At 44.3% G+C, this 21,957-nt stretch overlaps 1 protein-coding gene across 3 annotated transcripts in view; it reads left to right on the top strand.

The window, feature by feature from the left end:
• Window positions 1-21,957, top strand: part of Frmpd1 (FERM and PDZ domain containing 1) — an 88,488-nt gene that overhangs the window by 20,717 nt on the left and 45,814 nt on the right. For 2 of the 3 annotated variants that reach the window (XM_005362123.3, XM_013351948.2), the window contains exon 2: window positions 18,762-18,866. In XM_005362123.3, coding sequence (XP_005362180.1) covers window positions 18,766-18,866 — 101 coding nt within the window. In that variant the 5' untranslated portion in view covers window positions 18,762-18,765. Of the gene's footprint in view, window positions 1-10,933; window positions 10,969-18,761; window positions 18,867-21,957 lie in introns of those variants that run through there. The other variant, XM_026786726.1, reaches the window with a different exon arrangement.

Consider the following 21,957-nt stretch of genomic DNA (forward strand, 5'->3'; position numbering starts at 1 on the left):
GTGGTGGTGGTGGTGGTGGTGGTGGTGGTGGTGGTGGTGGTGGTGGTGGTGGTGGCGGCTATAATAGGAGTGGCTCAGGAGAGAATGTCTGTGTGCCATTACGGGTCATATATGTGGTGGAGATGTTACTGTTGGTCAGTTTGCACCATTGGTGCCAGTCACTCAACCAGTGTTTAATGAACATCTATCTGGCCCTGAGGAGTCATGTAACCCAGAGAACTTTGATATAAGGTCTATTGTCAGGCGTGTAATAGTTCTGAGGGAGGGGAGGTGCTGGGTACTACAGGGGCACCTTGCTCAGAGTCAGAGGTATAAAATCATTTGGGGGTGGATTAGCAGTTGCCTAGAGTTGGGGACATGGGGTCATGGGAACACCTATGAGTCTGGGGCTTGAGGGGGGAGCCATGAATTGCCCTGAAGTTGATTGTGATGGCAGATGCTCAACCCCATGGCTGTGCTGAAAGCAGTGACTTGTGTAATCATGGCTCAAATAAAGCCGTCTTGGAAAAAAAAAAAATGACTCAGGGACTGTGGATGTAGCTCAGGAGTAAAGCGCCTGCCTAGTGTGTAAGCCCCAGCTCTAAGAAGGAAACAGACAGAACAATAGCAACAACGATGATGGTGAAATCTAGAGGGAGGACTATTCCCAGCTTTGAAAGGTCCCACTCTGGGAGCAGAGCAGGAGGGGCCTCAGCAGGGCTAGAACTCTCTGGAATGTGAGCCTGTTAAGGGAAGAAAACGGGAGGCTGAAGAGAGACACAAGGGGCCTGAACAGTCAGGGCCTTGATGGCCTAGAAACAATTACAGCAGCTACCGTTTGTAGCTTCTCTGCCAGGCACGGCGTGTTTAGAGCCCTGTGCGCATTCCTCGCTGCAAGAGCACAACAGCCGCTCGGCAGGTGCTGCTGTTATCAGCACTTTATCAGCAGGGAGTTAATCTGCCCAGAGTTGTCCCTCTAGGAAGTAGCAGGACTGAGACAGAGCCCAGGTCTGACTGCAGAGCTCACAGTGAGAACCTAATAAATCACCCGCAAAGTTTTCAGGTGGCAGTGTTTTATGCAGGAGAGGAGGGACAGTGTTCGTCTTAGAAGTTCATTCCGTGATATGTGGCATAGATGACAGAAACTCCAAGGCCAGGGACCAGATACTGCAGTGGTCCACCTCCTAGGCCATGCCAGCTCCACCATGCACAGGTGGGAAGAAGTGAAACCCTGAGATGGCACATTCACAGGAGCCTAAGAGCGGCTGAATTTTGCTGATGTTCTGCTTTCTGTTGTTTGTTTTGGCAAGTCTGGAGGAGCTCAAACCCAGGGCCTCATGCATGGTGAGCCTGCACTAACCACCAAATTATATCCACAACCCCCAAACTCTGATGGATGCCCCCAAGCCTGGGTTCTGGGCTCAGAAAGTACAGTGGGGGAGGGACTTTGGTTGCTGTTGGTACAGGTGCCAGGGTCCTTCTCTGTGTGAGCTTGCTAGCGGCTGCTTATGACAGAAATAGATCCAACTTCTGACTTCTCTGCCCATCAGATTTTTAATGGAGGTACAGGGCTTCCGGATGTGTCTAGACTTTAGGGCGGAGATGAGGGTAGAGGAAGAAGGGGCCTTCTGAAGCTCCTGTGTGGAGCAGAATTGGAGTAACCTGAGGTGTGTACCTGCTGCTTCTCAGATGAGCGTGCCTTCGCTTGGCACATTCTCACTCCCCAGGGAACCTTTGCTCCATCCTTTCCCAGAGACCTCTCTGACTGTAGAAGAGGGTTTCCTTGTGACACAAATAATAACAGCCATTAAAGTACACATTCCTGAAATTTACTGCTAAAACCAGAAACTCTACGTGTTAGGTCAAATCTGTGTTTCCCACTTGCCTTGGTCCAGTGCGACATTGGGTTTGGTTCCTCCAGAAGAAAATGACCTCACAGAATGTGGTCCTATAGGTATATCATCTATGGTTTACAGCCTGCGTTAATTCAAAGTGTTTGATTTGACAGCAGTTTCTGGAAGGCTCTGTGAGTTCTGGTTGGTAGTATTTAAGAATTCAAGAAAGAGGGTGTGCGGTGGCATGGTCAGTCACCCTTTCCTTCCTGCGTACCTCAGCGGGCATTTAGCTACATGCCCCTTTCCTTCTCCCCATGGGCAGAACTGGGCGCTGCCGAGGCTAGAGACAGAGCTTCACAAGGGCTGGCTTTCTCCACTTCCGGGCCCTGTGGTGTGGGGGCTCTGTGAATCCCACCAGCATCCATTCATAGCCATCGGCTGCCATTGCCCAACAGCTGACCCGATTCCCTGAATCGTTGGCTGTGAACTGTGCAGTTCTACGAGAGGGAGAAGGGTTCCGGGCAGAATACTTAATTAGGGCTTAATTAAGACAGCTAGAGTAACCCTGTGGCCTGAACCTTGTGCGGGGTCCTGATTGGCAGATGGCACCTGGCACTCTTGGCTGTCTGACAGCAACCAGGCCTCATGCAGGGATGCACAGGCCCGTGCTGCCCTGAGGAGTTGCTCCTTAGCCTTTCAGGATGTGAGGCTCGCTTTTTCCTGAGGATCCCACACTCTGACTTACATTTGGCTAAGAATCGTCTGTGTAGTTTTGTTATTGGTTTGGTTTTTCGAGACAGGGTCTCTCTGTGTATCTTTGGAGCCTGTCCTGGAACTCACACTCTAGACCAGGCTGGTCTCAAACTCAACAGAGATCCACCTGCCTCTGCTTCGAGTGCTGGGATTAAAGGTGCGTGCCACCACCGCCCGGCCTGTGTGTTTTATATTCTCTAGAACATGAGGGATTCTTCAAGCGCAGGGGCCATGACTGGGTAACCTGGGTCCCTGCTACGATGCCCAGCACAGGTCCCAGTGAAAGAGGGGGTTGATGTGGTGGAGTGAGTCATTCTGTCACACTAAGGTCCCTTTTTAAGCTTGTGATGGATAAAAACTCTTCAAACTCGAATCTAAACCCTAGGTTATGATTTAAAATATACAGATTAAGACCATGGCCAGGATCTCCTGTGGGAAGGGTACAGACTTCAGACAAGGGATCGCAGGGGGGAATAAAGCCTTGGTGTCACCTGCCCTGGGTCATAGCCCTGTGGAGCATACCTTGGGCCAGCTCTGGAAGCCTTTGTTGCTCTGCTATGCTGAGGTTGTGGTTGGTTTTGGTCGGATAGGACTGGAAGGCCACCTAACTTCCTCGACAGACAGACGTGGAGTCACAGTGGGGTCTGCTGGAGTGGTGAGCCGTGGCTCCAGGACCCCTTAGTCGAAAGTTCCCAAGCAATGCTGTTGCAGATTTTGATTTTTGTGCTTATGGTATCAAAGATGCCCAGAGGGTTTTGGAAATTTTCTGGCTCCTAGTAACATCTGATCAATCATTTCATAGGAAAAACACAGATCGAGATTTTAGTCCTCACTGCACAATTTGGTTGATTATCCCCAGGTGGTCATCAATACTTCCATCACTAATGAGAATGAAGACATTTGTAATAACCAGCGTGTCTGTGGAGAAGGAAGAGACTCTTACTCAGTGCCTAGGGGACAGCAGACACCACCAGCTCTAAAGACCGCTGTGCTGGGGAGGTCTCTGTGGATCCCCATCCCTGCTCCTGGGCACTCTGTACAGCTGTGTAGTATCGAGCCCTGCCCCGGAAGGTCCTGACTGCTGGGTCTGTGGTTCCTTACAGGATGGCTTTTGTTGGCTTCTTTGTATACATTTGACCTGGCCAGTTACATACTTTTTGAAATAGTAAAATGTATGACAGAAATTTACTTTTTATTCTTTCTCTCATTTCTTTCTCATTCTGTGTCTCTGTGTGTGCGTGCGTGTGCACGCCGCATGTGTGCATACATAGACGCATGTGGAAGACAGAGAACAGATTTTGGGAGTCGGGTCTTCAGGTTTTATCCGCTATCTCCAGCCCTAGCCATTTTAATGGATGCAGTTTGGTGGTATTTAGATGTCTGCACAGTGTTGCATAATCATTACTGCTAACTAGTTTTTAGCATCCCCCAAGTAAGTCCTGTACCCAATTAAGCAGCATTTTTCAGTCCCTCCTTCTCGCCAGGCCTTGGCAGCCACCAGTCTACTTTCTGTCTCTCTATAGACTTGCTAACTCTGGACATTAAATATAAATGGGAGCATACAAAATTTTATCTTTTGCATCTGACTTCTTTCAGTCCTCGTGTTTTCAAGATGTATCCACGTCATAACACGTAGTGGTACTTCGTTCTAAAAAGTGACTGACACATATTGCATTATACGAATATGTCATGACGTCTTTATCCATTTATTCGTTGATGCATTTTTGGGTTGATTCCGCCATTCAGCTACTATAAATATTGCCCCATGAACATTAGTGTACAGGCTTCCACTTGACCATTTGTTTTCAGTTCTTAGGGGTATATACCAAGGAGGGGACACGCTGGTCAGCATTATTCTAAGTGTAACTTACTGAGAACGCTCTAAACTGTTGGTATAATCCCTTTGAACCTTCTCCTCGGGCTTCTCTAGGCTTCTCTAGTTATCAGGCTCCCTGGCTGTCTCTTCTCACTCTCTTTCATGGTGTCCAAGCTTCTTCAGCACCTGAAATGACTGTCGCACCCCTTCCTCCCTCAGCTCCACTCAATCTACCCTAGGGGTGCCCAGTGCTAGCTGTGCATTGCAGCGCCCAGGGTTCCTTTAACAGCACAAGCCCACCATTGTGTATGTGATGTAATTACTGTCGGGTGGGAGAGATGTCCCATTTCTCTGGTGACAGGCTCTGGGTACCTTACGGTAATTTCCCAGTTAGTAAGAGTTGGGGTCCAAAGCAGGACGTCTGCTCTTGACACGAGGGTCACTGGGGAAGACCTCTGAGCCCAAACGGAAGGGGAAATGTCATGATATGACACCAGATGAGAGCATCCAAGTCCACGGAGCTGCTTGGGAGTTAGAGGTCTCCAGCAGGTGGTCCTCTGTCCCACTCGGAACTAGGTGGCATGTTTCTCTGGCTCCTCCAGGATTGTGATTGCACGGTCTCTGTCTTGCATCCTCCTGCTGCTCCAGGTCAAAGGAAGATGTAGAAACTAGAGCCGGCTCGGGGAGGAGGAAAGTGAAGCGGTGTTGTTTGTTGAGGCATGTCATGGCTAAGTACCCAAGTACAGACTGACCCGGAAAATTAGAAAAACAGGCAGAACCACAGGGCTCTCTGGAGATGTAGGCAGAGGAGCTGCAGTGAGATCTCAGAGTCATGGCATGCGGTGTGAAGGCACTGGGCCTGACTCCACCTCTGTTCCCCTAGCATTCCATCTTCCAGCATTTCTAGATTCCTTCACTGTGCTTCGTGTAATTGGAGCCCCCATCAGAATGTATGAGGGGTTAGGGCTTTGTTCCCAGTGTGTCCCAAGCCCTAGAACGATACCTAGTACGAAGAAGATTCTGTATTCTGGATTTTCATTGGAAAATGTAAGCAGGGCTGGGCGACAGCTCAGTAAGTTAAGAAAGCTTGTGGTGCAAGCATGAAGACCCGGGTTCAAATCCACAGCCCTCACCTAAAAAGCCTACATGGCTGAGTGCCTCTGGCTGCAGCACCGGGGGATGAAGACACCCACTCCTGTAATATAGTCATGTTTTCAGAGTTCATTCACACAAATCCTTCACTTTACAGATAGGAACACTGAGATTTGAGGGTGAAGGGGTGTGACTTGGGTCCTGTGTCTAACTGGTAACAGCACCGGGGGACCTGATTACAGTGTCTCCCTATGGAGAGTGCCCTGTCCCTCGCCCAGTAAAGACAAGGGGCTTGGCAGCTGCATGTAATTCAACAGTGACATTTGCTTTCATCTCTGAGGGTTGCCTCAGGGGCCCTAGGACAGCTGAGGTGAGGTGCAGGCCACACTGGTATTCAAGTCAGCTCTTTCCCACATCCTTCCCAGGGCTCACTCTCCATCTGATAAGGAGGATGAATTGTGTGGACCAACTTCCCATCATCCCCTTGGTGTGGCCTGGGCCCCATGCCCCCAAATCACTGTCCAAAAAAAAAAAAGGCACAGCCTGAGTTCCCATCAATCCTGGCGGCTGCCTTCCTGAAGCTCCCAGAGGGCCATGCAGAGGCCATCTGCAGAGCGTTAGATAAGAAGCTCATCTCTCTCTGAGATGCCCAGTCTTGTCAGGCAGATGTGGAATCTGAGGACATGTGATCCCAGGATACCCTGGACCGTCATTTCCAAGAACACTGTGTTTACACTGCGCAGCACTGAGGATGATTTGGGGTGATGATATGAATGAATCATAGTTTCTGTTAAAATTGTTGCATGTGTATTTTTATTTGATTAGGGGAAAGTCAGGCCTGACTAGAGCTGTGGTTTGGTGACTATTGTGTTTAGGGTGCCATTAACTGGGGAGGTGTCCCACTGTAGTGTCCTCTCCACGTATCCCGTGTGCCGTCAGGACAGTGCTCTGGCAGTTTGCTCACGCGGAAAGGTCGTTTGGGAATGCTGCCACGGATTGTGGTGACTCTGGGTGCTTTCTCGAGAGCCATCTCCTGTGTCTTGTTTGCACCTGGTTCAGTGTGAGATGCCCGAGGATGCTGACGACCAGGGCCCAGTACACTCCAAGTGTAGGGTGGGAAGTTAATCACGCAGCTTATCATGAGCATCAGATGGAAAGTGAGCCCAGGAAAGGATGCAGGGAGGGCCGTGTCTACCACTCATGCTATGGGGGATAAGAAAACCTAGCTAAGCAGCTGGGAAACACAGGCTTTTCTTTGGTTCACGGTAAAACTTTGTTAGTCACCCGAAGCCCTTTTCTGTAAAACAAAACATGTTGAGAGAGATAGCTCTTGAAAGACAAGCTGAGGAAAGGAAGATGGAGGAGCCACGGGCACGGAAGAAATGAAATAATTCCATGCAGCTTTTCCCAGACTGTTTTTATGGCCCAGGTGAAATGACTTGTGAACAGATTCTGTATCAGACCCGAGTTGACTGGATCCTTCGAGGGAGGAGATAGGAAATGCCTTCATGGGGTCCTGGTGGCCGCTGTACTAGAGCAATGTCACGTGGTCTCTTCAAATTAGCGCACAAATCTGTAGGTAAAAATGTTAGTTTCTCCTCATTAGGCTTTGAGCACTGTGTCCCCTAAAAGGCTTGTGTATTGAAGCCTTCATCGCCAGGGGTGGGATTTTGTCAAGTGATTGGGTCCCCAGGCTCCAACCTAATCAATGAGTTAATCCATTGATGGAATCATATATTGGCGTTATTGGAAGGCGGAACCTCTTTGGGCTGTCACTAGAGGACATCCTGTGTTCTCGGTGAGGTGAACAGCTGCCGTGTCTACTACCTGTGACGTTTCAGTCTTATCCCAGACCCGTAGCAATGGAGCCAGTCATGTACTGGAGACTCTGAACCCAACAAACCCTTCCTTACAGCTAGTTGTGGACTGGAAACTGAGCTCAAACCAACCCTCTCTCTCTTAAACTGTATTCTTAGGTATTCATCAGTCATGAGAAACTAACCCACCTCTTCCCCCCAAATTTGTCATGAGAGCAATCTTTTGGTAGATGATAGAGTTATTTACTTGCAAAAAGCTTAGAATTTAGGGATAAGGAACCCTAAAGGGATAAAAGGATGGCAGCATTTCAGGTCTGTGAAAAATTGCTGGTGAGATTAAGCAGAGATAAGCCCGAGGCCTTGTGACTTTGGCACAGAGAGCAAGCCAGCGGCTCATGTCTGAGCTTGGCGCTCTCTTCAGGAGACCCCAAGTTTTATCTAAGAACCACGATAAAATGAGCAACTCTCAGACCCCACCTGACACCTCTCAGTCAATTCTTCCTGGGCTGTGGTTCTTGTGTTTCCTCTTTTTTAAAAAGACTTCAAAAATTTTTATGTGTGTGGGTGTTTTGACTACCTGCATGTTTGTGCACCGTGTGTGCCTGGTGCACGTGGAGGGGGCTGGACTTAGAGATGGTTGTGGACTGCATGTGGATGCTGGGAACCGAACCGGGTTCTCTGGAAGAACAGAAAGTGCTGCCAACCTCTGAGCCATCTCTCCAGCCACCTTCTCATCTCTTGTTCATGTTCATTTACTCCCTAGCAACTCCATTCCAGTGAATACTGTTTTATTTTCTCCTTTAAGCAAAATATTTCTACTCTTGTTTTTAAAATGGCGTAGAATCACATGGTGTTTCTATGTTGTTTGACACAAGGAAATTGGGTTAATATAACAAGTGACCCATAGCTTACAATGAATAGTATTATATGCATTTATATTATTCTCATTTCTATTTATAAGATAAAATATATTAATAGTTTTTTAGTTGAAGCTTTCTTAGGATAATACTTAATTGTGATACATAATCCCTATAATGTTGAAGTTTGTTAGCAATTTTTAAATTTTAGAACATTTATTAAGAAGAATTTTATAAAGGAGAGGAATGGGTGCAAAGAACATGATAAATGTGCATGAAAATGGCTTTGGGGAGCCATGTGTAATAAAATGTAAAGATTAAAATCTACATTAATTAAAAAAGAATAACAATTTAAATGTACACAAAAACAGAGTAATAAAGTGAACCTTATGTATCTATTTTTCAACTTAAAAAATTAACATTTTCTTACTTGGTTCGTATCTCAGAATTGTGTGAGTGATTCATGAATAAAAATTGGTTTCTATATCCGTTCTTTAGAATAATCTTGATATGACTTTAAACTTATGGTTATCCTTGCATCATTAAGGCAGCCTGGTTATATGCTCTCCTTTTCTCCGTTGAAGAATATTTTCTATTAATTCTGAGGACAGAATTTGCTTTTTTTTTCTTTTTCTTTTTTTTTTTTTTTTTTTTTTTTGGATTTTCGAGACAGGGTTTCTCCGTAGCTTTTGGTTCCTATCCTGGAACTAGCTCTTGTAGACCAGGCTGGCCTCGAACTCCCAGAGATCCTCCTGCCTCTGCTTCCCGAGTGCTGGGATTAAAGGCGCACGCCACCGCCGCCTGGCAGAATTTGATTTTCTTACAGTTATCATTTTGTTGTTATTTCTAGCTCTTTCCATGGGGGAACAAGGGCATTGAACTCTTCAGTTTCAGTAGATGAGGCTGAAGCTGATCGCTCCTCATGGAGCCAATTAAAGAAGTTAGTGCAAACCAGAGAAGAAATGAGCCAAGATGTTGACTGCCTTGCCCCGCCCCTTTGCCACTGGATAGAGCGCTGTTGAGAGCTGACGTCTACTGATTTAGGAGCTCTTATCTTTTGTTATGCGTGCGCACACACACATAATAAAAAAAAATGAAAACAGAAGCCTAATCTCTTTCAAAGATGATCATTTTTTGTTTTTTTAAAATAAATTTTAAGGGTAATCTCTCTCTCTCTCTCTCTCTCTCTCTCTCTCTCTCTCTTTGCAACTCAAAAACATAGTGTGTGAGGAGCCTTTCTTGAAGCTCACCCGAGAATTGCTTTTTGTGTCCTTTATATTTGAAACATACTTTTCAGCTCAAGACCTTTCAATGTGGCTTTTGCATTTCTTTGCTGTGTTTTCATCTCCTGAGCCCCTTGTTGAAAGTTGAACACCCTCTGCCTAGTTCTTGTCCGCTTGGATTATCTACCATCCAGCTTCCAAGTCTATCCCATGGGTAATCTCTGCCCTTCACCCTCGCCTTTCCTTTGCCCCCTGTCGTTAATTTCTCCATAGCCTGTGCCAGCTTTTAGTACCACCCCTCAGCTCCCGTTTGGGTGTCTACACTCTCAATTTAAAGCCTAATTGCTTTTAAGATGACTGTCCTCTGTAATACTCTCTTCATACTCAGCTCAATCCACACAGCCAGGAACGGGTTCTGCTTGAAAATGTGGCCGTTTAAGGGCCGGTGCTAAGATGGTACGTAGCCTGAGAGGTCTGGTCTAAAGCAACCCTGGACTGCAAAGAACTGTAAAGGAACTGAGGGTGCTTAGCATGGGCAGAGGAGACCTAAAGGCAGGGCGCAGAGGCCCAAGCGGGCGTGTCACTGGAGCACAGCCGCAGGAGACCCAGGTGATAGAGAGGTGGGGTCAGCTGCAGGGAAGGGCACTGTGGTGCAAGGAGATGGTGCCAGCAGCGAAGAACGGAGCCATCAGAGGCCAGATGATTCTTGGCATTGCGATTGCAGCAGAGATCCCAAATGGTTGGGGATTATCTGCATCTTGCTTTTGTTCCATTAGCCCAGCAGCACAGGAGAATATTAAAGCCATTAGCAGGTCGTTCTCTTGACTTTAAATGGTCCGGCTTGGACCTTGCTGAGTCAGGGAGCACTTTTAATGGCTTCATTGATGTAACCATCTGTCTGGTCTTTGGAGATTCCTAGATGAAGGCCCGGGCTTACCCACAGTTCAGATATATAATGCAAATTAATTATTTTAATTAGAGTCATATACGTTTATAGAAATCAGTTAGCTAAACTGTATTTGGCAGCAGTTTAACAATCTCTGTAAGTAAATGCTGCAGTTGGATGACCTTCAGTGGGAAAGGAAGGCTGGTCTTCAGTTCTTGTGGGTATGCGTGAGATCTCAGAAAATTCTGCGGTCCTTCAGAGAGACACCTCTGTGATCTGTGGTCACTTCAGAACTTCCAAATACGCACTGTAGGATTTTAAACCAAAAGCAGAGGACAGCAAGCGCCCGTTCTCCTGGCTCCTACATCTGTCCAGTGGAGACTCCAATCGCCTGGCTGAAGGAACTACAGAAGCTGCCTGAGTCTGACTCCTTGCGAATTTCTCTCTCATATCCCTTTTACAGTCATGTAATCTTTCAACTTCTGCTTGAGTCCCTTCATGGACCAGAATCTTAATTCTTAAGAAAGCTCACTCCATCCTTGTGTCTCTGTAAAGGTCTTGACTGAGCGTGAACTGAAGCCCCTCCCTCTGCGGCGTTTCTCCGTCAACCCGGATCTCCGTCCTGGAGTCGTGGGGATATGCACTGTCCATAGCAGCCTTTTGGCTGTTTGTGAGCCTTGATGATGCAGGCTACCTCCAGGTTTAGTCCAGTAAGCATTTTCATATTGCTTTCCTCCCCCTTTCCATGCTGGGAATGGAATCCAGGGTCTCGCCCATATTAGGCATTTGCCCCTCATCCCTAGCCCGGCATTCTCTGATTCTCAGGGAGTTGTCACATGGCTTGATTTTAAGCTCCCTTACCGTCCTAGTTCCTTGAAAGTATATTGCTCACACACACACACACACACACACACACACACACACACACACACACGACTGCTAATATTCGTACTCCATGACTTGCCGGCTGACTTGATTCCCTGGATGGACTCGTGGCGGCAGTTACCCTTGGAACCAATATCCCGGGGACATCACTACACATTGACTTTCCTGTCTCTGTATTGTTGGATTCTAAGATCCACATTCTTTTCCTGCTATTGTATCTCAGAAACACACTGTGAGCTTTGTGCCTGTGGCAAGGGAACATTAAATAACCTTTATTATAAGAGTATTTATTCTAAGTAAGGAGGGTAGACATTCCAGTAGGAGGCCAGGGAAAGCCATCAGGAACAAAGGGACGAAGAGTAAATATGAACAAGCAGGGCCTATGAGAAGCGTTTAGGCGAACCAGTCACCACGGAACTTAAATCTCACGGTACGGAGCCCTTGTGATGGGAAATGAACACGATGTTCGTACAGCTTAGAAGTGCAGAGTCCAGGGGAGCAGAAGCAGGGAGATCTCTGTAACTCTGAGGCCAGCTAGGGCTGCATAATGAGACCGTGTCATTAAAATTAAAAAATAGGGGAGTAGAACATCCTAGTGTTTGGAAAGCGTACTTTAATATGTAAAATATGGGTTTCTGTAAACTTAGGTGGGAGTTAACATATTGTTAACAGATGTTGATCATGTGATCATGTGACCTCTGAGATGCTTGAAATGGCATGGGTATTTTGTGTTATTTTAATGTGATAGGGTGATGTTTTCTGTATTTTTTCAAAGTATGTTTGAACCAATAGCCAGACATAACTTTTTCCATCCTATTAGAACATATTCTTAAGGGATAAGTTGAGTGTTTATGAGAGTATAAATATTTAATTTTCACCTTCTGTATTACCCAAAATTTAAATACTTAAAAAATTGTTTCAGTTATTTATTTTTATTTTCTGTGTCTGGGTGTGTTTCACCTGCATACATGTCTAAGTGCTACAAGTGTATGCTGCCTGCAGAGGCCAGAAGAGGGGTCAGATCTCCTGGAACTGAAGTTATAGACCCTTGTAAGTTGTCATGTGGGTATGGAAAACCACACCTGATGCTCTGGAGGAGCAGCCAGTGCTCTTAACAACTGAGCCCTCTGTCTGGCCCCCAGGAATATAAGTGTTTGGGTCAAGACTTTGGCACTGTTTTCATCATGTTGATAACTAAAAAAATAATTAATGTTTATAAGTTCCTTTCTCGCAGGAGTGTGCATTGGTGCTTTCTTAGAAGCAACATAGACTTCAGATTTTTTAAGTGACGATATACCAGCAGGGCAGTGGTAGCGCACGCCTTTCATCCCAGCCCTTAGGAGTCAGAGGCAGGGGGATCTCTGTGAGTTCTGGACCAGAACTGTATGCATAGTTCCAGAACAGCCAAGGCTACATAGAAAGACCTTTTCTCAAACAACAACAACAAACAAACACAAAGAGTATGTGCTTAAAGAATTTCACTGCTAGATACTTATCTCAAGAAAATATCTGGTGTCTATTTGCCATGAATAGGATTTTCATTTTGCAAAGCTCTGTGTGTGTATGTGTGCATGTGTGTGCACATATGTACAGCGTATATGTATATGATGACTGAGGTCAATGTTGAGTGCTATTCTCTGTCTTTTTCCACATTAGTTCTTGAGACCAAGTCTCTCACTGAACCTAGAGCTCACCATTATGCTAGACTGGCCAGCCAGTGAGTCCCAGGAATTCTCTCTCTCTGCCTGCCTGTACACTCTGCCCAATACACGGGTGCTCAGCTCCTCATGGTTTTGTGGCAAGCACTTTACCAAGAGACTCACCTCCACAGTTTTGTAAAAGTGAAAATTAAAAACAACACAAATGTTTGATGATAGAGTTATTGAATAATCTGTAATCAGAGAAAAGACTATACTATAACGCCATTTGAGATGATAGCATAAATACTCATATTTGATCTAGAATGGTGTCCATGAAACTATAAGAGAGTAAAGATGGAAGTTACAAGATAATCCCACATTAGCTCAGACCTGCGTATAATAACGGATTAGTTACAAAATAATCCCACACTAGCTCAGAACTGCATGTAATAAAGGATTATTTATGTAGGGGTAGAGTCACACACCACAGTCCTCTGCACAAATGGAGAACAGGAACCAAATCCAGAAGCCGAGGGAGAAAGCAAGCATATGCTTTACATTGGCATGTATAGGATAAGAGGCCCTGCCCAAGTGGGCTGGTGTCTTAAAGTCTACTGGTCGAAGGAATTCCTACAGCACCCCCCCTCCCCACTTTTGTTTAAATAAAAGAGTTCTAAGCCTAATACAAAACTATATATAATAAGAATATCAAGTATAAAAGTTAGAATTACAACCAGCATAAACAATATTAAGCAAGGAACATATGCTAAATGTTTCAATAATCATTCTATCCTAAGGAATCTAAGACTTGTATTAGAAATGGTGTGGCTAAATCATAAGAGGAAAACAACTAGTCAACCCCACTGAAGGCCTGAGAAGGGGGAGATATATTACTTGAGTAGGCAGGAAGTGCAATCAAGCAATTTCCAGAAGGTGCAAGAAATGACAGAGACAACTGGCTGTCTGGGCAATCACCCAAAGTCTCATTTGCAACAGTGAAGCAACCAACTTTGGCTAAGGCCTAGAGTAACTGACAGACCATTTTCAGAGGCAGGAGATTTTTCAGAATTGTCTTACCCTGTCTTGGCAAGGTTTGACAGTCTTTTTTCTTATATCCTGCTTATCCTGTCTGGACACTGCATTTTGTCAGTGGTCAAGGCATGGACAGTTCCTTGCCCAAAGGCCAGTCTTGCCAAGAAGAGAACAAGCTCTAAGTGCATCTGTGCTCAACATTCTCTCGGGAATAGATCTGTGCTGCCAGGAGCAATTGTATCTCATGTCAACAGAACTCTAATTTATTTAAATGCCATATTCTACAGTTCTTTGAAGTGGTTAAAGATTACCTATCTATGCAAAATACAATCTCTGTATCTAAAGAGCCTGATTAGTCTATTATATGACAAACATGAATGGCTATTGACCTATAATTCTAAATACCTATATAACTTAAAGACTAAGACTTCATATTAGAATATCAAACAATCTTTAAACAGCTGTGCAGCAAATGAGGACAATGATCTCAAAATGTAAACAATGTTTAAGTATCTTGATCAGAAGTAGAAATGTGTAGTGCAATATGATAACTAATAATGTGATTTTACTTTCACTGCCCTTCCTAATACTTTAAGCCTATATTATTCAAGCCTAAAAATTAAGTGAAAATAACTTAAAATTAAAAAGCATTTTAAATATAAAAATGTCTAGGATAAATCGGTAACTTTCAACCCCTAAAAACAGCATCTTTAAACTCTTCCAGTTGTTTCCTCTGGTATTTTACTGCATATTTTTGAAAATATTTTTCTTTTTTGAGACAGAGTTTAGCCACGGCTGGCTTCGAACTTCCTGTGGAGCTGATAATGACCTCCTTATCCTCTGACAGTTAGGATTACAGGTGTGACCACTTTGCTCAGTTTATGTGGCTTTGGAGGCTAAACCCAGGACTATACATTCCTAGGCCACTACTGTACCACTATCAGCCCCATAGGAAATGTTCTTATATTGCTATTGCGTATTTCATTAATTTTTTGCATGATTTATTAATTATGATAACTAACCATAATGGTAAGTAAGGATTAACTCTTACTATATGAGTCAAATAGTGACCCATACTTTTCTTTCCTTTGTAAAAAAGATTTCTATTTATATGTGTATGTGCATATGTGTATGTGCAAATGTGTGCAGGTGCCCTTGGATGCCAGAAGAGGGCGTTGGATCCTTGGAGCTAGAGTTACAGGTGGTTGTGAGCCTCCCTATGTGCATGCTAGAAACTGAATTCGGCTCCCTCTGCAAAAGCAGCCAGCATTTGTAACATTTGGGTTTTAAGTCTAATGCCATTTTTATTCTCAGTTTTTATATTTGATCTGTTTTTTTTTCTACCAAATTGTTTAGAAGCTCTTTTCTGTTTCTGTTTTTTGTAATCATCTGTGTGTCAGTGTGTCTGATTTTGAGTGTGAGGGCATGTGTATGTGTAGGTGTGTACTGGTGTCAGCCTTCGTTTTGCACCTTTTCATTGAGACAAAGATTCTCAGTTGAAGCCAGAGACCACTAGTCTAACTAGTCTAACTAGCAAGCCTACACCAAGGATGCCCTGTCTCTGCCTTCTGAGGCTGGAATTACAAGCAGGCTGCCATACCTGCCAGGCACTGATGTAGGGTTTGGAGAGCTAAATTCCTGTCCTTGTTTGGCAAGCACTTTACCCACTGAGGTCAATGAAGGAGTCATTGATGGCAACAATATGCAGGTTGCCAGGGTTGGGGCAGCTGTGGTGACAGGGTGGCCAATACCACCAAATCTGTTCACTCCGATCTTCACTATCATGTCTGAGTGAGCATGCCACAAAGAGATGTGGCTGTCTCTGGAACGTGGAGGATCACGGAGCCTAGAATGTATGTTTCGTTGTAGCCTGTTTATGTTCACCTTTTGTCCATAGCTTGTTGCTTGCTTCCATTTATTGAAAAGCGTATGCCTCCAGGTTTTCAAGGCTCGGTTTGGGGGTATCCTAGCTCTCTCCCTGAACCCCTGGGAGATGCCCCGCTGTCACTCTGTGAGTTGCTCTGGATTCTATTTGATGATCATGATTCAGTTTTCACGGCAGGGTTTCTCTGTGTAGTCCTGGCTGTCCTGCAACTCGCTCTGTAGACCAGGCTGGCCTGACCTCGAACTCAGAGATCTGCCTGCTTCTGCTGGGATCAAAGGCCCTTGATCATTATTTTCCAGATTATTGACTTTTCGTTAGTCATAGGGAAGGCTACACTTTCGCCTCACTGTGCCATTTTTGTCAGAACTGGTGTGTGTATCGTGCTGGCCCTACCAATTGAAAACTCTCCTATGCAAAATAGCATTGGGAGAAGTAAAATGTCTGAATCCAAACAGTATCTTGCATTGGGTCCTGAACAGGAAAGGAACACTGGGGGAACCGGCGAGATCTTAATATTGCCTGCAGTTTGCTTAATGTATTATGCTGACGCTAATGTTTCAATTTTGCAAAACGATATTAAAGATTATGTAAGATGTTATTTTCCAGAAAGCTGAGTACAGGCAGATAATAAGTCTGTGTGTTATCTTTGCAACTTGTTATACATCCCAAATTATTTCTAAGTAAAAAGTGAAGCTTCTGTTTGGGATGTGTGTGCACATGCATTTTGAGACAGGGTATCATATAGTCCTGTTTGGCCTTACGCTTACTATGTAGGCGAGGGTGATTTTACACTTGAACTTACAATTCTAGGCATGTGCCAGCCACCATACCTGGTTTCCTTGGGATTGATCTCTTAAGGTCTTGTGCATGCTAGGCAAGCAGTCTGCCGATTGGGCTATATCCCCAGCTCTCAAAACTAAATTTTACATAAAATAAAACCTCATCTTATATATTTGTGAAACTCACCTGTGAGCCTGTCCTTGCTGTCAGGGGAGGGAGGGAAAGTAAAGCTCTTTAACAAATCCATGTGGGAACTGGCGTTTTAGATTTCCTGCCCTTCCTGGGGCCATCTTAGATGGCTTGCTTTTCTTAATAATTCTCTTTGTCAGCCAGGTGGTGGCTGCTCATGCCTTTAATCCCAGCACTGGGGAGGCAGAGGCAGTGAGTTTGAGGCCAGCCTGTTCTACAAAGTGAGTTTCAGGACAGCCAAGACAGCACAAAGAAACCTTGTCTCAAAAAAAAAAAAAAATTCTCCTTGTCTCCAAGTTTTTCTTGAGCAATTGTATGGTGTTAAACAGCATAATCACTTATAATTTGTTTTTATTTGCTTTTGTATCCAATTTTATTTTCCAATGTTGTATTTTTATTTTCTGTGGTTGTTTATTGGGTTATGATGAAATTACTTTGGTGAATTGAGACTAGTGTTTTTAAAAAGTGAAATGGATTAGACAATAGAAATATCAATACATATTGATTTATGAAACATCAATCTTGAAGTATGTCTCTTTTCTTGGTGACCTGACAACATCTATCAAAGCACAAATGCATGCAGCTTTTGACTATCACTAGGGCATCTATCCAATATGCAATTGTATATATGCAGAAATGATGTATATACTATATAACTCACTGAGTATTGCTTATAATAGCAGAAGACTGGCAATAACCCAATATCTATCAACAGAAGTCTACTTTTTAGATTACAGTACACTCCATACAATGGAATAATCAGTTGGCAAAAAAAAAAAAAAAATGAAGGATGATACTATGTGCTGATGTAGGACGATATCAAGGGTATGTATCCCAAAGAGAGGGAAAAAGTCTGGTGCAGAGCAGCGCTCATGCTGTGCTCCCTTTGCAATGAAAAGAAGAAGAAAATCTTTGTTTGTATTTACTTGTACAGGCATAAAGACACTCAGAAGGAGAGAGAACAGTACGGGCTTAGGAGCCAGGTGGAAGGGGGTACTTACTGGATAGATATTTGTTTTTATTATGGTAAGAAGACTTAACGGTTACCTTATAAAATTTTTTCTAAGACAGGGTCTAATGTAGCCCATGTTGGCCTGAAACTTGCCATATAGTTGAAGAAAACCTTTTACTTCTGATCCCCCTACTACCTCCATGTCCTGAGTCCCGGGGTTAGAGGATTGCACCATCAGGCCCAGTTCATGACGTCCTGGAAATTAAACCCAGGGCTCTTTAAATGCCAAGCAAGCACTCTGCCCACTGAGCTACAATACAAAGCCTGCGTGTCTTTATTATAAGTTGGTATGGAATTATGCAGATTAATTAACCATTTAAAAATTAAGTATAAAACACTGAGCAAAAATAGCAGTCAGAAGAATATGCCAGTCATGTGATAAAGAGTGCTGCTGTGGGCTACGGAGGCTTCTCAGCATCTCAGGGAAGAGCACTGGCTGCTCTTCCACAGAACTTGAGTTGGATTCCGAACACCCACATGGCAGCTCACGACTCTCTGTAACTTCAGTTCATGTGAATTCAACAGCCTTTGGGCCTTGGTGGGCATAAAGACTTGCATATATTGTGTGTGTATAACAGGGAGCAAAACAACACTCCTACAGATATAATGAAACAAATCTTCAAAAAAATAAAAAGGAAAAGAAATTCTGTTGTGTCAGGTGTGATGATGCATACCTGTAAATCCAGCATTTGGACGCTGAGACAGGAGCTTCACAAGTTCAAGACCAGCCTAGGCACATAGCAAGACACGATCTCAAAGTAATAAAAACAAGCAACAAATCTGGAAAAAAAAATATTGCCACATGCTGGCAGGTCCTGGTGGCAACTCAACAGTGAAACCTTAGCTTTTCTTTCTTAATAATCTTTATGTGGGAGACATAAAGACATTCTGTCTACTACAAGCCTGGATTCTTCAGGCCAGATGCTGAGATGTTTGCTCTGTGTGGACTGTGAGGATCTGAGCTAGAGGGGGGCTATTTATTGCTCAGTGGGTCTACATCCCATGGATGTAGCAGAGAGAGTCCGTACCAGGCTTCGGTTCATGTCCTAAGGATGTTTTTCTCTCATTTGTACCATTTAGGTAAATGGAAGAGCTGGAGGGCGGTTTATCCCAGACTCGGAAAGCACACAGAATAGAGCAAATGGTGGCAAGATGGCTTCGGCGCTCCCGGGACAGCTCAGCCCGGTAAGGCTCCTGGGCTGCTAGAGGAACGTGCTATAGAGGTTTGGTGCCCCCCTTCCCCTCTCCCGTGCAGTGCCTGTTCAGAAAGGACTTTGGGCTTGGTGTCTCTGCTTTGGCTTTGATTGTCTGCCATATACAGAGAGATGGGACAGGGTAACAGTTTAAATGGAATGTCTTTCTTTCCTTACGCTCCTGCCCCAACATGCACCCATGTATACAGTCACACTCACCCCAAACACACACAGACATCATCATCATCATCATCACATATACTTATACACATGTGCATACAACACTTTCTGGGCACTTGCTGTAAGAGTTTATGTTCTTTCCATGTCCTCGTTCCTGGCAGCTGTTCGTTTCCCACGGTCCCTGTTTCTTTCTAAACAAAGTAAGATGTTATCACATACAGATCTGAAATGGCTGCTACGAGAAAACTTCAGAATAAAATTTCAAAGCCTTCGTTTTCATCTGGGATTCCCCATCTGGTCCTGCCACAGCACTGAAGTGACAGTGTCAGGTGTTACGGAGACACAGCCCTCTGAAGGAGCTCCGACAGCTGTCTGCTGCTGACTGACAAACTTACTACAGATTGCACTGCTGGAGCCCGGGTTCTCTGAGCCTCGTTATGGCCGTGTGATAAGGCCGGTAGAATTAGCTCACTCTAACAGCTCAGTCTCAGAGAGAGGCTTCCGAGGGCCTTACATAAGACCACTCTCAACCCCACCCAAAAACCTTAATGACCTCCACTTCATAAATGTATGGGTGTTTTGCCTGCTTATATGTCTGTACCATGTGCATGCAATACTCACAGAGGCCAGAAAGGGGCCTGGCCAGATCTTTTGGAACTGGAATCACAGATGGTTGTCAGCCACCATGTGGGTGCTAGGAATGAAACAAACCCAAGTCCTCTGGAAGAGCAGCTCGTGCTCTTAATTGTTAAGCCATCTCTCCAGCCCCTACCTGATAGCTTTTCAAATAATGTTTTTATATTTATAGTAATGAAAAAAGCTAAGTGTAGTGTTACATGCTTTTAATGCCAATACTTGGGAGGCAGAAGCAGGTGGATCTCTATGAGTTTGAGGCTATCTTTGTCTACATAATGAGTTCCAGGCCAGCTAGGGCTACATAGTGAGATTTTATATAAAATAGCAGTTTTATCAATTTATATTTACTGTACATAACAGTGAGTTTCATTATGTATTGTCATATATGCACATAATGTATTCAATCGGATTCCCACACACTTCCCTTCTTTTGCCACTTCCATTGATCCCCGTCCTCTTTCCAGACACTCGCGTCTACGTGCTGTTTTTTTAATGTTCATTTTTATTTTGATTTATGCATGTGCACATGCGGGCGTGTGTGTGTGTGTGTGTCCCATTGAGTTTCCTTATGTGGATAGCATTGTTTTACAGGAAGATGGGCCCTTACCACTGGCTGCACGACTGAAGAAAACATTTCTCCCTCCCCATCAAACTGTAAATGCATGGACACCTTCAGGGAGAGTCCCTCTCGTCCCTCCTACTGTTGAGACAGGGGTCGCTCCCATTTCAGGTTGGGCTTGATGCCTTCCTCATAGGACAGAATTCATGCCTGATACCATGAATCTGGTCAAAAGCCTCTGGCTGGGGCTGCTGTTGGTGGTTTTGCAAACTAGACATGATATGCCTGTCAAATTGCCTGGTTTTTTATATTGTTGTTGTTGTTGTTGTTGTTGTTATTATTGTGTGTGTGTGTGTGTGTGAGAGAGAGAGAGAGGGGGGAGGGGAGGGAAGGGGAGAGGAGAGGAGAGGAGAGGAGAGGAGAGGAGATAGATCCTGGGCATCAAACTTGGGTCCTCAGCTCAGGTTTGGTGGCAGGTACTTTTAGCTACTGAGCCATCTCACCTACCTTCCTTTCTTTCCCTTTTCTTTCCTTTCCTATTTCTTTTGTGATATAGAATCTCACTAGTAGACCAGGCTGACCTTGAGCTCACAGAGATCCCTTCCTCCTCTCCCTCCCAAGTGCTAGGATTAAAGGTGTGCTCATTTGTGGCTAGCATTAGCTTTTATTTTGGTTTGTTTATGTTTTATTTTGGTTTGTTTGTTTGAATTTGTAGACGGGGTTTCTCAGTACAGCTCTGGGTGTCCTGGAACTTGCTTTGTAGACTAGGCTGCCCTCAAACTCACAGAGTTACAGACAGTTGTGAGCTGCCATGTGGGAATTGAACCCCGGGTCCTCTGGAAGAGCAGTCAGTGTTCTTAACTGCTGAGCCATCTCTCCAGCTCAAATATTTTATTTTTTAGTTTTAGTTTTATTTTAGACATGTGAGTGTTTTACCTGCATCCGTGTTGTACAACATGTGCATGTCTGGTGCCTGCAGAGACCAAGAGAGGGCATTGAACCCTTTACAACTGGGGTTACAGACGCTTGTGAACTGCCATATGGGTGCCGGGAACTGAACCCGAGTTCTATGGAAGAACAGACAGTGCTTTTAACCAATAAGCCATGGATTTTTTTGTTGTTGTTGTTTTTAATTTTCCTATTTCCTTCCAAGAGGACTTCTGGATGTCTTACAGTTTTAAAATGCTAAAGAAACTGAAATAAGGAATAGGGATGTTTAAAAAAATACATTACAAATAAAAGCCCAGGACTTAGCATGTGAACCCTCACGCTATCTCTGGGTGTCCTGGTGGCCGGGGCCAGCAGTGAGAAGAATTCCCTGAAGTAACGTATTGTGGTCCAGGAAGCAGCTACCTGCAGTCACTCCTTTTAAAGTACATATTCTCTGGGTTTTTTCCCCCCCAGATTTTCTTTTTTTTTAAAATATAATGTATAATTAAGAAATATAAATTAATAGATACTCATCTATAATTGTCAGGCTTATAGTCATGTTAGTTAGGCTTTCTAGATATATAATGATATATTTCAGTTAGATAGTTTCTTCAAATCTTTCAGAGACCTTCAAAATATGGCATTTAAAATATTTTAATAACTTGGGACTTTTCATGACAGACATATCTGCTCCTCGCAGTACCAAGTTACTTCAAGAGGAAGATGGGCATCAAAGAGGCTCAATAATGGACTTGGTTAGCATTTTGAGGCAAAAAAA

Source organism: Microtus ochrogaster, linkage group LG5 (assembly GCF_000317375.1).
Source record: "Microtus ochrogaster isolate Prairie Vole_2 linkage group LG5, MicOch1.0, whole genome shotgun sequence".
Taxonomy (NCBI): domain Eukaryota; kingdom Metazoa; phylum Chordata; class Mammalia; order Rodentia; family Cricetidae; genus Microtus; species Microtus ochrogaster.